The 14,890-nt window shown below is 42.7% G+C and overlaps 1 protein-coding gene across 2 annotated transcripts in view; it reads left to right on the forward strand.

The window, feature by feature from the left end:
- COL8A1 (collagen type VIII alpha 1 chain) overlaps nt 1-4,531 on the forward strand; it is an 88,601-nt gene extending 84,070 nt beyond the window's left edge. For both annotated transcript variants that reach the window (XM_075263606.1, XM_075263607.1), the window contains one exon: nt 1,107-4,531. In XM_075263606.1, coding sequence (XP_075119707.1) covers nt 1,107-3,019 — 1,913 coding nt within the window. In that variant the 3' untranslated portion in view covers nt 3,020-4,531. The remainder of the gene's footprint in view (nt 1-1,106) is intronic.
- Nucleotides 4,532-14,890: the final 10,359 nt, after the last annotated feature.

Below are 14,890 nucleotides of genomic sequence, written 5' to 3' on the forward strand. Positions count from 1 at the left end.
AAAACTCCACGAATTAGCAGGACAAAATTGTTGGCATCTTTTCAAAATAGTGGATAAATAACTTTGTTTCAAGTATGTGATGCTCATTCAAAGTCACCTGTGGCAAGTAACAGGTGTGGGCAATGAAAAAAATCACACCTGAAAACAGATAAAAAGGACAGAAGTTGACTCAATCTTTGCATTGTGTGTGCCACACTAAGCATGGAAAAGAACAGAACAAGGAGAAGAAAACAGTCTGAGGGCTTGAGAACTAAAATTGTGGGGGAAAAAACAACAACCTCAAGGTTACAAGTCCATCTCCAGAGATCTTGATTTTTGATTTGTCCATGGTGCGCAACATAATCAAGAACAGAGGTCACACAGTGGCTCAGTGGTTAGCACTGCAGCCTTGCAGCACTAGAGTCTTGGTGTTCAAATCCCACCAAGGGCTGGGTTTGCGTCCTAGGTCATGGGTCTTCCAGCAGAACAATGGACCCGAAACATACTTCATAAAGCACCCAGAAATGGATGGAAACAAAACACTGGAGAGTTCTGTAGTGGCCAAGAAGGAATCGGGATCTAAATCCTATTGAACACCTGTGGAGAGATCTTAAAGTAGCTGTTGGGAGAAGACACCTTTTTATGTCAATTTTTGGGTTATTCCAATACACACAAGAAATAAACATATGTATAACAAAACATGTACAGTTGCAATAATTTTCTGGGAGAAACACTTCTTTACTGGAAAAATGTAAGGGCTGCCAATACTTACACCATGACTCTAGAGTTAGCATACATGCCTCCGAAACCAAAGGTGTAAAAATAACTAATAATTTAAAAAAAAGATAATTAGTAATTAATTGTAATTAAATTGAACAATTGCATTGTCAGAGTCCTGCGCCTGCACTATTAGCTGCTGAGATTCCCAATCACAGGAAAATATTTTTGTGAGACCGTTTTCTGGTCCATTTTATGTGGCCTGGGCAACTAGAGGGAAGCTATAGACTTTTAGGTTCCATGTCTTTGTTATAGTGCTTGGCTCGTATTTATTGATAGTAAAAGATAAATGAGTAGAGTTCATCACAGAAATAAGGAAGATAACCTTTTTTTTTTTCTCTTTTTAACAGAGCTTCCATTATCTGCAAGAAGAGGTGATCAAGGCCCACCTGGAGAACCAGGACCTAGAGGACCACCAGGGCCTCCTGGACCACCCGGACAAGGACTGCAAGGGCCTAAAGGAAACCCTGGTCCAGCTGGCCAACCAGGATATCCCGGAATTGGCAAGCCAGGAATGCCAGGCATGCCAGGAAAACCAGGAGGTATTGGAATACCAGGCCCAAAAGGAGATCTGGGTCCTAAAGGAGAATGTGGGCAAAATGGACAGCCAGGGCCCCAGGGGGCGCCTGGGCCTGCTGGATTATCTGGTATTGGAAAACCTGGTGAACCAGGTTTACCGGGACATCCAGGACCTAAAGGTGAACCAGGATTTAAAGGACCGCCAGGATATCCTGGCATTGCAGGCCCAAAAGGAGAAAAGGGAATTGGTGTACCAGGATTACCTGGACTTAAAGGTCCTCCAGGATTACAAGGGCCACCCGGTCAACCTGGCTTGCCAGGCATTGGTAAACCTGGTGTGAATGGCTTCCCTGGACCAAAGGGGCATATGGGTAATCCTGGGTTACAAGGGCAACCAGGACCACAAGGACCTGCTGGACCACCTGGGCTTCAGGGTCCACCAGGAATTCCAGGTGTTGGAAAACCAGGACAAGATGGTCTTCCAGGTGGAATTGGAATACCTGGTGGTAAAGGTGATCAAGGGCTTCCTGGTTTACCTGGAGCTGCAGGTCTTCCAGGCATAGGTAAACCAGGTTTTCCTGGACTTAAAGGTGACCGTGGTTTCAGTGGTCCACCAGGCCCCATTGGACCAAAAGGTGACAAAGGTCATGTAGGTGAACCAGGTTTAGGAGGCCAACCAGGGGAGCCAGGCCCTACAGGTTTGCCAGGACCTATGGGACCTCCAGGTGTTGGTGGATTCCCAGGTCCCAAAGGAGATCCTGGTATGGGAGGACCTGAGGGACCAACAGGACCAAAAGGTGAGCCAGGACTTCAAGGACTTCCAGGAAAACAAGGATTTCCAGGTGAAGTAGGGCCTCAGGGTCTGAGAGGTTTGCCAGGACCAATTGGTCCCAAAGGTGAAGCTGGACACAAAGGTTTAACTGGACCACCTGGTGCACCTGGATTGCCTGGACCTAAAGGAGAAGGTGGAATTCCTGGTGAACAAGGTTTTCAAGGACCAACTGGAATACCTGGTCTTGCAGGGCCAAGTGGTCCTATTGGTCCCCCTGGACTTCCAGGGCCAAAGGGCGAGCAAGGATTACCAGGGGCACCTGGTATACCTGGAGTTGGCAAAGCTGGTTTGCCAGGACCACAAGGTCCAATAGGGCCACCTGGAGCAATAGGATCCCCTGGACAACGTGGCTTACCTGGTCCTCCTGGTCCACCAGGTGCACCTGGACTCCCAGCAGAAATTCCACCTACACCACCAGGAATGGGGCAATACTTACCAAATATCGGACCTGCAATTGATGGAGTAAAAACCCCACATGGTTACGCAGGAAAGAAAGGAGGCACAGTTCCAGTTCATGAGATGCCAGCCTTCACAGCAGAACTAACCACTGCCTTCCCACCAGTCGGAGAACCCATAAAGTTTGAAAGATTACTTTATAATGGCAGACAAGGCTACAACCCACTCACAGGCATATTCACTTGTGAAATTCCTGGAATCTACTACTTTTCCTACCATGTGCATTGTAAAGGTGCAAATGTTTGGGTGGCATTGTACAAGAATACCGAACCATTGATGTACACGTATGACGAGTATAAAAAGGGCTACCTGGACCAAGCTTCAGGCAGTGCAGTAGTTCCACTGATGCACGGAGACAAAGTATATATTCAGATGCCCTCAGATCAAGCGTCTGGACTCTACGCTGGACAGTATGTCCACTCATCATTCTCTGGATATTTATTGTATCCAATGTGAAGAAACGTTAGTAGGAACTCTTAAATTAAATTTGCTTTTAAGTTTTTTTTTATATCGGTAATAACTGCCTTAAAAACACCGCCACCAGTGGCAAAACGTCGCTAAACGGTATGTTCCTGGCCTGAAGGCATCAACTAATGTTGACTGGTTGGACCACAGCTAAACCTTCTATTGTACTATGCACACTATATACAGAGTGATGACTTTATCTGCAATGAATTGAGGTCTGGTGCTACCCTCTATGGAAATAGTGTCCTGGCACATATTGCACACACAGATCAAAGTATTAACTCTGACATTATTTCATCTACGGTATTATTTCAAATTAATATATTTTATTGCATAGTTTACTGGTAAATTTCAGAAAACAGAAAAATAATCTAAAAAGGAACAAAAACAAGGTTACTATAGGTCCAGAAATAGGAGATCGTTCATATGTAATGCCCAAATCTGACCAGCACACCCTGGTTAATATGTTTTAGTTATGAGGTAGAGAAGGCACTGATATTTCTTCAAGAACTCAAGCAATAACTTTAAGGCTGAGACCCCATGATGCAGGAACGCAGCTTTTTTTGGTGCAGATTTTGCTGCGTTTTTTTGAGCCAAAGCCAAGAATGTCTACAAAAGGAATGGGCAAGATATAGGAAGTTCTTACACTTCTACCTTGTCCTCAATCCACTACTGGCTTTGGCTCAAAAAAAACGCAGCAAAATCTGGAAAGAAAAAAGCTGCGTATCTGCAATGTGGGGCCACAGCCTAATTTTTTTTTTTTTTTTTTCGCAAACAGCACCACTCTTGACCATGGTTTGGACCTGGTATTGCAGCTTATTTTTCAAATGAATGGGGCTGAGCTGCAATACCAGACACTGCCTTTAGACCAGAGTGGCACTGTAGAGCAGACAGCAGATTTTTTTTTAACATTAATTTTTTCTTTTTTTATTTTCTGATATACACATAGATAATTGGAAAAGTGATAGTTATGGAAGGCAAGTAAGCTATGACCTCTCCACAGTGTATGGTCAGGATATACAAGTATCCTATTGTGCTGATTTATTTTCCATTTCCCCATGGCAATGTGACTTGTCAGAAAATCTGAGTTTTTCGTACTATTTTTATGCCAAATAAAGCACAAAGTAAATGTAAAGGCGCCAATATATTTACTATACTAAGACACACGGAATCATTTTGGGTAATGCCTACCCCTACTCCCCAATAGTCTGTGACCTTGCCTTAATCTGACTGTGAGAGTTCTGAAGTATATCTGTGCACAGGATTTACCGCATATGTTTTACTTGTGGATTTATTTAAATATGATTTTTTTAAAAAATTTTTTTAGTTCGGCTACAATACGACAACCTCTACAATAATTTTATTGGATTGTTCCAAAGTAATTCAAATGAAATAAATTGAAGCAATTTTGCAACTCGTCCTCTTGTTTTCCTCTCACACCTCCTACGCACATCCATGGTAACAGACTACAAATAAATCCTGTGTAGTCAGAACCCTTTTTTCACATCTATCCCCTCCTTTTTTTTTCAACCTCCTCAGGGGGCATTCACACAGAGTAATGCGGCGCTGATTCTGGCACGATATCTCGCGTAAGAATCAGCGCTGCAAAACAGAATCCCATTGATTTCAATGTGTTCCGCACGTTAAACGGAACCCAGTTGAAGTCAATGGAATCCTGTTTTGCAGCGCTGATTCTTACACGAGTTTTCGTGCCAGAATCAGCGCCGCTTTACTCCGTGTGAATGCCCCCTCATGAAGAAGTAGGAATTTGACTGCAGGATTTGACTAAAATAAAATCATGAGGCAATGGAGCTGTATACATAAAATGGTCGGCTATTTTAAAGAAAACCGGTCATGTCCTCTGACATTGGCGGTGCTATATACGTATATATGTTGAAACGGGGAACTTTCCTTACCACTCAACGATGACGCTGAGCAGTCAGGCCCGCTCATCTAACATGGCAGTGATATTGGTACTGAAAATAATGGTACCAATATCTCTACAATCAGGGCACCTATAGCTGAATCTGTATATAAAACCGCCAATGCCATGAAAGGTCTTCTTTAACAATGACAGTCCTCTGCAAAGCTTACTTATTTTTTTTGAATTTCACATACATTGGAGCAATACAGTTGCTGATGATGAAGGACATACCCTTTAAGCCCACCTTTCCACCCGTTCTGTGGCCTGTCCAGTTAGATGTAACATGCACTGCTCAGGAGCTTAGTAAATAAGGAGTTTTTTTTTTTTTATATGTACTACTTTGTATGCTGCAGATATATTTCCCACATTTGATATAATACAATTTTAGATATTTGCTATAGAAATGCTGCTAGCAAATGATCACTAACCTTAAGTAGACAATGAGCATCCTACAGGTTATTATACTACGGCACACATCATCATATGTAATAGACATAGAGAACAGAGAGGATCTTTGTTTAAACATGGTTTCACTATTTCACTATATCCATAGCTTAAGTAAACCGTTCTATATTTGGGCAATACAATTTTAAAAGAAAAACAGAAAAAAAATGTAAAAAAAAAAAATGTGAAAAACTTTTTCTGATGCAAATATTTTTACAGTGCTTTAATATATTCAATCGTTGACAGATTCTCAAGTATTGATTTGAATTCCTAATGTTGCAAGAGATAGAATAGTTCATTCTAAACATATACACCCTGCTGGTTACCGCTATACTATAACTATATCTATGCAATGACATGAGTAAATTATTTTTGTTTAAAAAAAAATTAAAAAATTGCAATATTTCACACTCACGCCTCAGATTTCCTGATTCTGTGCACGGCATGAATATGACATACTGTATTTTTCAAATGGTGCTAAACATAGAAAAGTGAATTCTGCTTAATTTAATGTAAAAAAAAAAAAAAAATTGAAGAATTTTTTTTCTTGAACGATGTCCCTGTGAATGATCTGAGGCAATAAAAGTGAACATTGCGGTTCTACTGGTAATAATAGCAATGTACACGTGGATACTGCTGTTCTTGAAATCTGGAGTTTGCACGTAAATAAGATGCTGATTGGAATGTGAAACAGAAAATCCTTAAAGATTCTACAAAATGTTGTTAAACAATAAAGTTCTTTTCCCTACACATGCGGTGCGGTTACTTTATTTCCATGACTGGGTGAATAGAATACTTGCCAAATTTTCAAAATTTTACCAGAATTGGCAATTATTCAAAAAGAATCTTGGCAAATTTGGCTTGTTCTAGGTAAGAAAAAGGGAGGTTCTTGTTCAGTCTGGGGGCCTTCTCAGGGACAGGGATTAAATTTCGTAATTTTACCAACCGAAATGTTGGTAACTTAATAAAATAGAAGTTTAAGGGTATGAATCCTGCCAAGGACAACATCTGCAAGGAGTTTGTACATCCTCCCCGTGTTTGTATGGGTTTCCTCCCACACTCCAAAGACATACTGATAGTATGGATGGGAATAAGGCACTTTGCATAAGGCAGAAACTTACTTTTTAGCTGCAGCAGATTCCAGACACTAGTTCAGCCTATGTCTTTCCCCTCTGACTCAGCTCCTGCTCACTCCTCCCCCACCACTCTCCATAGACTTCTATGTAGAAGTGTGATCTCATATCTCTGTGAGCTGCAGATGTCATTGTCACGTGTCACAGGCATGTCAATTAGGTGAGATTCCAGAGTAAATGTCAATTATGGGGATGGGAAGATGGGGAAGAGAAGGAAAAAAAAAAGAGCCTATAAGTGGAAAAAGAAGCATTTTTCTTTGAAAAGATATATTAAGTTTCTAATATATATAGAGCTAGTGATCTTGTATCCCATCTTTACTAACCCAAAGTGAATGTCATCACTACTGGAGTCACATACATGGGCATGCCAAAGCACGGATTCTCACAGCACGTGTTGCTGACGTTTCCTTGTACCCTGTTTGGTCACTACAGTTTTTACATATAGTGACAAGTGGCGAGACGCCATATATGCTGCTGTGTTTTACATGGTTCAGCGTGGGGGCCATAAACCTGGGTGCAAAACTCAGGACAGGTTCTATTTCTGTCCAGTTTGTAGTTTGGGCTCATTCATTGACAGGTAGGGGTTAGTGGAGAACACGGATGGCACATGGATCTCATTGCAGGACACAAGACCGTGAGCATTTAGCCTTACATGTCCAGCCAGATTTGCTCACTCTATAACACAGCAGGAGCCTCTGCAATATATTCGGCACATGTTTTGTTTGCCTGATTAGTTTTAAGCTGTGATGTGATGATGTAGAATTGTCAGGTGTCAGCGTCTGACATTAGTGTCTGATGTCAACATTACATGACAGTATCATGTCAGAATCACATCACGTGTCAGGGTTGGGTATCACAGTCAGGTACCAGACCAGAGTCAGAGTTAAATGTCAGATTAAGGGGTCAGTATTTGGGGACAGTGTCAGGTTAAAGTCACATGTCATAGACATATAGAGACACATAGAGTCAAATATCTTAGTCAAATGTCATTGTCACGTGTCACATACATGTTAATTAGACATTAGATTCACGTCCGGGTTCTACTTCCTCTTGTCCGTTGGATTTTGTGGGGAGGTGGTCAGCCTCACACAGAACGTGCACCCAACACCTTCCAACAACCTGTGTGATGCCTATACACAATATGTGACATCAGGTGTTATTGTCACACATCAGGATAAACAAGTTAGGATCATGTTTTACAGTCAGAATTCAATCACATGCCATGGTCAGGAAACAGGCAGAGCGAGGGGTCAATGTCAGGTGTTAGATTCACATGTCGGGGTCAAGTACCATAGTCAGATATCAGAGGTCAATTTTAATGGTCAGCTTCACATGTTAGAGGTACATGTCCTAGTGACATGTTAGGATCAGATATCAAAGTCAGATGTCAGGGTTAAGTATTACAGGTCAGAGTCGTGTCAGCATTACATCAGGGGCTTTTGGTATTACAATCAGTTGTCAGTGTGAGATCTCAGGGTCTGGGGTCAGCAATCACAGTTAGATGTCAGGTATTAGTGTCTGTTGTACATTAAAATATTTGGCTCTGAGATATGTGAATATCCTAATATGGTTAAGGGGATATTGTCACTCCTTAGGGAGAGACCACCATATAGGTGTGTGGAGACTTAACCTGGTCTAGAAGCCTCTCACCTCTGCCAAGTCAGTCTTCTCTGCGCTGGGCTGAAGAGATCCAAACAGATTGAAACAGCTGTCCTCGGCTGAGAGACTGACTTGGTAAAATCCCACATCATTACAGCAAAGGCCTCTGGGAAGGTCGGGCATGATGTTAAAGGGAGCTCCCCCTAGTGGGCTGCCTGACTGCGGCACTGTCTCCCTATATTAACATCATGGGAGACAGATTTGCATATTCTATCCTAATATGGACACTGGATGCCTCAGTAACAGATGGAAGGCTAGAGCGCAATCGGATCATCTTTTTCGTATTTTTGGAGAACCTAATGAAACAAAAAATTAAATAATCTTATTCTTACAACAAACCAACTCAAAATCTGAAGGACCATTCTGCAACACGCATGACCTGAAACATATCATAGAAAAGAACTACACTGACTATGGGCAAAGCCTGATCCATGTACTACTGAGAGCTAAAGCCTATATAGTATCACAGTATAGAGGGAATCTATCTGGGACATTGAAGACATTTACCTTAACTCAGATTCTTGGATGCTTTTACGTTCCCTCTCGATCCAGAAGCTCCAGGATTGGACTTTCTTGTTATGATACTACAAAGCCTCTTCTAGCCTTTGGGCTTCCTTGGCTTAATGTCTTCTTCATTTAGTCTTTCCCATTTCCCAGGCTACACCTTCTCATCCTAATACTTTTTCACTTGGACCACCAGGTTCTCTTCTGAGCAGTCTTGTGCTTCCTGCTGTTTAGTTTCAAGATTTGTGCAAATCTAATAGAAGCCATCGCTCTACTGAGCTGATACAAAGCTCCAAATCATCTTCTTTGATAAAAGTCACAATATAACAAGCACTCTCCAGTAGAGGGAGCTAACTGCGTACTGTCATGTATTGAGCTTCAATGTATGTGAATGAAGCATGTGAGCGTCCACTATGCAGTACTATTTCTACCAGTTTGCTTACAATGTAGAACAAGGCAATGGCATTACTAGTATGAGGCATGGAGAGAACATGCCCTGTATTCCTGGGTGGGTGCGATGTAAAAGGGACTCTATGACCAGACCACAGCATATCTACCCATCCCACAGATAGGTAAGTTAGGGTAGAGTTGCTTTAACCACAGGGCCAATGGTGCAATTGGGATAGCTGGACAGCCCTGCATTTAGAGTGCTGTCCTGGGTAGTGAGCCCAGGCTTTTCTGACTTCAACTCATCGACGTCTCCTGGGTTATGAGTTAATTACAATGGTGAGATGTCCACTCCCTGCGTCACTATTTGGCCAATGTCTCTGCTCATCATATCTTGGGAGCAGTAGACGTGATAGAGAAACTGGGGGCAGCTGGAAGGGAACAAGAAAGTGTGAGGGCAACTATAGGGGGACATTATAATGTAATGTCTGGGGGGCCACTTAGAAGGACAGGTTAATGTTTGGGGGGCAGATTAATATCTGTGGGGCCAAGGAAATATACAAGCTAATTCTGAGGGTGGTGATAGGGGGCAGGGGGCTATCGTATGAAACCTTTGCACTGGGCCCACCTGTGTGTTAAAATAGCCCTGGGTTAGGTTCGCCTGAATCAACGTTTTCCCATTGCGAATTGTGCCTTTATTGGGGAGAGATCACTGTTTTTGACAAATTCGCTTTTTGGATAAACAAGGATGCTGTTGCTCCAAAGAGGTAAGCCTCCCATCATTCTGTGCCGCCTTCACCCCTTCCTCCTTCACTTGAATCATGGCAGCCAATAGGTAGATAATGGCTAATAGGCACTATCCACTCTTAGAATTTTTTTTCTCTAGCCCCTACCACTTCAGAGCACTCATTGCTGTTATTTTTGGTGCCTGATATGCTATTTGGTCTCTGTACTGTCAGGAAGCCTCCTGCCTGACCCCGCCCATCTGACATTATAGTGCTCATATAGTTTAGACACCAAAACTAACAGCACTTATTGCTCAGGAACGATAGGGGCTAGATAAAAAAAAAAAAAATTCCAACTATGTTGGAATCAGTGGAGCGGCGCCTCTTATCTAATGCGAAGAACTAGAACTGGTGGAGGTGGTGAAAAGTCCTCTTTAATGCAGGACCGTATTCTGTTGGCTTTAGATGCTGCTGACTGGCATTGCCTGCTAAACTTTAGTTCATGATCAACAATTACTTCCACATCTTTCTTCATTTAGGGTATAGGTAGCATGTATATTCTATATTGTAACCCAAAATGTAAAATCTTACAGTTCCCAACATTGAACCTCACCTGCCATTTTGCTGCTCATCTGGCCAGTTTATACAGGTCACCAGGGGTGTAGCTATAGGTGGTGCAGCGGTAGCAGTCACTACCTGACCCCAAAGGTCCCTCTGCCACATAAATATACCACTATTCTAAATGGTACAAGGCAGGTAGGAACCCTATAACAGATTTTGCTTTGAGGCCACAGACCTTCCAATTACACCTCTGAACGCCATCCTGCAGGGAATGGATAATCCGTACCGTATTTACAACACTATAAAGCTTGGCGCCATCTGCAAATACAGAGAAAGAAAGATTAAGTCCAATTTCTGCATGTCCTCCATATATAACATTGCTCCACCTTGCATATGACCCTTTTATGACTACTCTTCGAATACGCTTTTTTAGCCAGTGTTGGATACAATTGCAAGTGCTAAACCAATATTGTGCAATAACCACATCTGAGAAACAGTATCAAATTCTTTAGAAAAATCCAAGAATATGAAATCTCCTGGCCGGCGCTTGTCCAGATTTCTCTTACCACTTCATAAAAATCGAGTAAACTTGGGTTTGCTACAACCTCCCCTTCAGAAAGCCATAATGGTTAATGATGATGTTATTGTTATCTCTGAAGTCATCTTCCAGTTATAGAAGTTAAAGGGAATCTGTAAGGCCATTTGGAACACTAAACCACCCACAGACCCCTTATGGGGCGAATGTATAGTGTCCCAATTTGCCCTGTAATAAAGCCAACTAAGCCTACAATAAAAATAGAAAAACAAACAACTGCCCCTTCCTTTATACCCCCCCTGTCAGAGCAGTTCTTCACTGAAGTCAGAGGAGTACATGCCCCGTACCCCCAGCACATGTGCAGTGAAGCCGAGTGTACATCCTCTGCTTTACAGTAAACCTGCACTGGGAGCACCAGAGAGGAGTCCAGTGACACCCAGCGGACTCATCTCTAGGCAAGTATGAAGATTTCTTGTTTTTGCTTCTTGTTCTAATTGCAGGAACGGAGATCTTTAAAACAGGGCGATTTGGGACACTAAACCCCCTGTCTATAAAGACCTGACAAGTCCCCTTTAAAAGGGTACCTTAGTTTTCATCAAAGGTTGAAATACGTGCAGGGTCTTGCTGGACAGTCTGCTCTCTGACTGTATAAGCCTTCACACACAGTATTCTACTAGTTTTTCTGCTGCCAATTATAATTGCAACACATTTCTCCCTGACACAGGGGATTATACAATACAGAGAAGTTTGGCGACAGTCATTATCCCTAACTACAACTACTAGTTTATCGAATTCTGCCAGGAGTAACTGTAAAATAGCAAATAGGTGAGAAAAGCCCTAGAGAACATAATACAGCAGATCCACGGTCACTCAACTGCAAATCCAGGTCATGATGCAGCTAAAAAGTTCCCCAAAGCAGACAAAGAAATTTGAGCACAATAAGGAATGCTGCTTGCAGTCCATGACTATTAATGCAATTAATCAAGCAGCTAGTCAGAAGTAGATAGACTCTGCTTACACTCCTTTCTGTACAGCTGGGCTGTGAGATGTTACAGACTCTCCTGAGCAGTGTACAGGCATTGAGCAGCAGATCTATTAATAAAAACGCCGTGAAGAAGACCTGCCCCTCCCCGTGTTCCAGTCTAGAGTTTGTTGGTTTCTAAAGATGAAATTTCCCTAGTAACAGGGAGTGAACGCAAATGAGCAAGAAGTGGCTAGAACTTGAGTTTTTTCAGGCAGAAAACAGTTTTTTAAATAAAGTGCATGACATTTTGGTCTTGTGCTTGGTGACCATTTCAATTTACCAGCCTATACTTGTGAGGTCTTGTTCTTGAACCTTTCTGAATTTAAGGTGCATTCACACTACGTAACGCCAGCGTGTATCACAGCCGTACACACCGGCGCTACAGCAGGGCTGCCGAACACTTCCCATTCATTTCTATGGGAGCCGGCATACGAGCACTCCCCATAGAAATGAATGGACTGCTTATCACCCTTAGAGATAACTTTAGCAATCCAAGCATAATTCATTGTTGTGACATGTAGGAATTAACTTTTTTTCCAACTCCATCCAAAATTGGTCATGACTGCACAACCCTGAGTATAACTGAAGTCGGTGAGGGGTTGATCTTGTGACTTCCAGCAATACTACTGCCGCTATGATTGGACAGACATCTCTTGCCTATAGTTATGCCATAGACCACTGTTCTTTGAAACTGGACTCTCATGTACCCTGGGGCTCCATGACCAGAGGCGTAGTTACAGCGGGTGTAGTGGCAGCAGGCATTGCTGGACCCTTGATCCTGAGGAGGCCCACAAGGTTTCTGCCACTCTTCTAAATTCGTAGAGTAGGTGGGGGCCCCATTACAGATGGTCCCAGAAGCAAACAACAAAATCTATCACTTTTACAATAGGGAAGCTAAACTGATGTCAGCTTAAATATGCTTGGCAAAGAAGTACAATTATCAAAGCTCAAATTATAGCACTATACAAAAATAATATAACACTTCAACCACCCCTGTCCCAAGTTTCTCTAAGGTAGGAATGTATTAGGGGGCTCCTAAAGGAGTTGACACATTTGTTTCAGGGCAAGGTAGGGAACCACTGGCATAATGTGAAGCGTAGCAGAGAAGACAATACAAACAAGAAGAAACTTAGGACAGGTATGGACTCTGGATGGATCCTAAGGCCAAGTTCACATGTGCTATACACCCAGTGGATTTGTTGCTGGTGATTAAACCGCTGCGTTATACACAGTCCAGTCATATTAATGTGACCACCGCCTACTTTTGACACCAACGTTAAATAACCAATCACAGAAGACACGTGTCATCAGCCATCTGGGTGCACTCATTATTGTGGAAGGCACGATGGATCAACACAAGTATGCATCTATCCTTGCGGACCATGTTCACTCTTACATGCGATTTGTTTTTCCTCAGGATGATGGCATCTACCAGCAGGACAATGCGACGTGTCATAAAGCTCGCAGTGTACGTGCATGGTTCAAGGAGCACCAGGATGAGTTTACCGTACTGCCTTGGCTAGCAAATTCCTCAGACTTGAACCCAATCGAGAATCTGTGGGACCACCTCGATCTGGTTGTTCGCACCATGGATGCTCAACCACGTAACCTAGCACAGCTGGCCACGGCACTGGAGTCGGAATGGCTCAACATCCCAGTGACATCATCACAACATCTCCTCTCTTCCTGCACGTCTCACAGCGGTCCGCTCTGCCAAAGGGGGTTAATCTGGATTTTGACAGGTGGTCACAATAATGTGACTGGACTGTGTACAATAACTTCACAATGGAACAGATTTTTACCAAATCTTGTCTACATGCTGTATTTGAAATCTATAGCAAAAACTGAACTGTTGTGCAGGTTTTCAACCAGCAGCAAGTCAATGTATGCTACAGGCTTAAACCTGAAGTGATGCGTCTCTGGTGCCTGCTGCAGCCAGTCACTGGGTATCGGTGATGTATTAGTAGTGACATCATCTGTACCCAACGTGATCACAGAGGTCAGTGACTGTCTGCAGCGGTCACCTGAGCCACTTCACTCCCGGCATGACCAGTGCCTGAATGAGATGGAGACGGAGACCCAATGCCAGAAAAAAGACCCTGGGTTAGGCGAGTATAACTGGGGTAGGCGAGTATAACTTCTTCCAGCTTGCCTAGAAAATCCTTTTAAGTGATCACATATACAAAGAGTCAGTGGCAAGAAGGTTAGAAATACAAACCACAATATGATATCCCCAACTACTGTGCGTGAATTTTTAATAAATCAAGACATTAGGGTGTTAAAGTCTCTTGAAACATTTACAATGTGACATGTCTCTTTCTAAATAAATTGCTTCTTCAGCTTAGAACTTAAATAAGATAGAAAACAACAAAATGAAAAGTCAGAAAAAAAGGCTTAAATTCTCACAACATGAAGTATACACTGTAGAGGCAGCAGACATATTGGCCTGACAAATCAGGGAGAACAGTGACATCACTGAGCCCAGCCATCTTGGTGATGTCACTGGGAAACATTGAGGGGTACACACAAGGATGCAGGGCATGTGCAGATATCCAATGTGCTATACATCGCCAAGGATGTAGAGATTGTCCATGTTAATACTGCTTTCTCAATCATATAAATAAACATACTTCTGTTTTTCAAGGATCCTTGTGTGAACACTGCCCATATAGATCTGAATAAAGACATGTACAAATGGTGACAGGGGGTGCGGGTGTCCATTAAATGGACTCAACTGGGCAGCTGATCAAAGACATGCTACATGTACGTAATGTGCTACACTTCATACTGAGCCCACGCAGATGCCCGTTCAATTGGTTCGTGGCTGCTTGTGTCCGGCATGTTGGGTGCCCTTCTACTAAAGTAAGTGTTTCAAATTTTATGTAAGTGTCCTGTGAAATGGGATCTCCTGCCTGATCGGACATTAGGGGCATGGAGAGTTATTGTACCCCAACAGAGGATTGTAG

The sequence above is a fragment of the Leptodactylus fuscus genome, chromosome 2 (assembly GCF_031893055.1).
Source record: "Leptodactylus fuscus isolate aLepFus1 chromosome 2, aLepFus1.hap2, whole genome shotgun sequence".
Lineage (NCBI taxonomy): Eukaryota > Metazoa > Chordata > Amphibia > Anura > Leptodactylidae > Leptodactylus > Leptodactylus fuscus.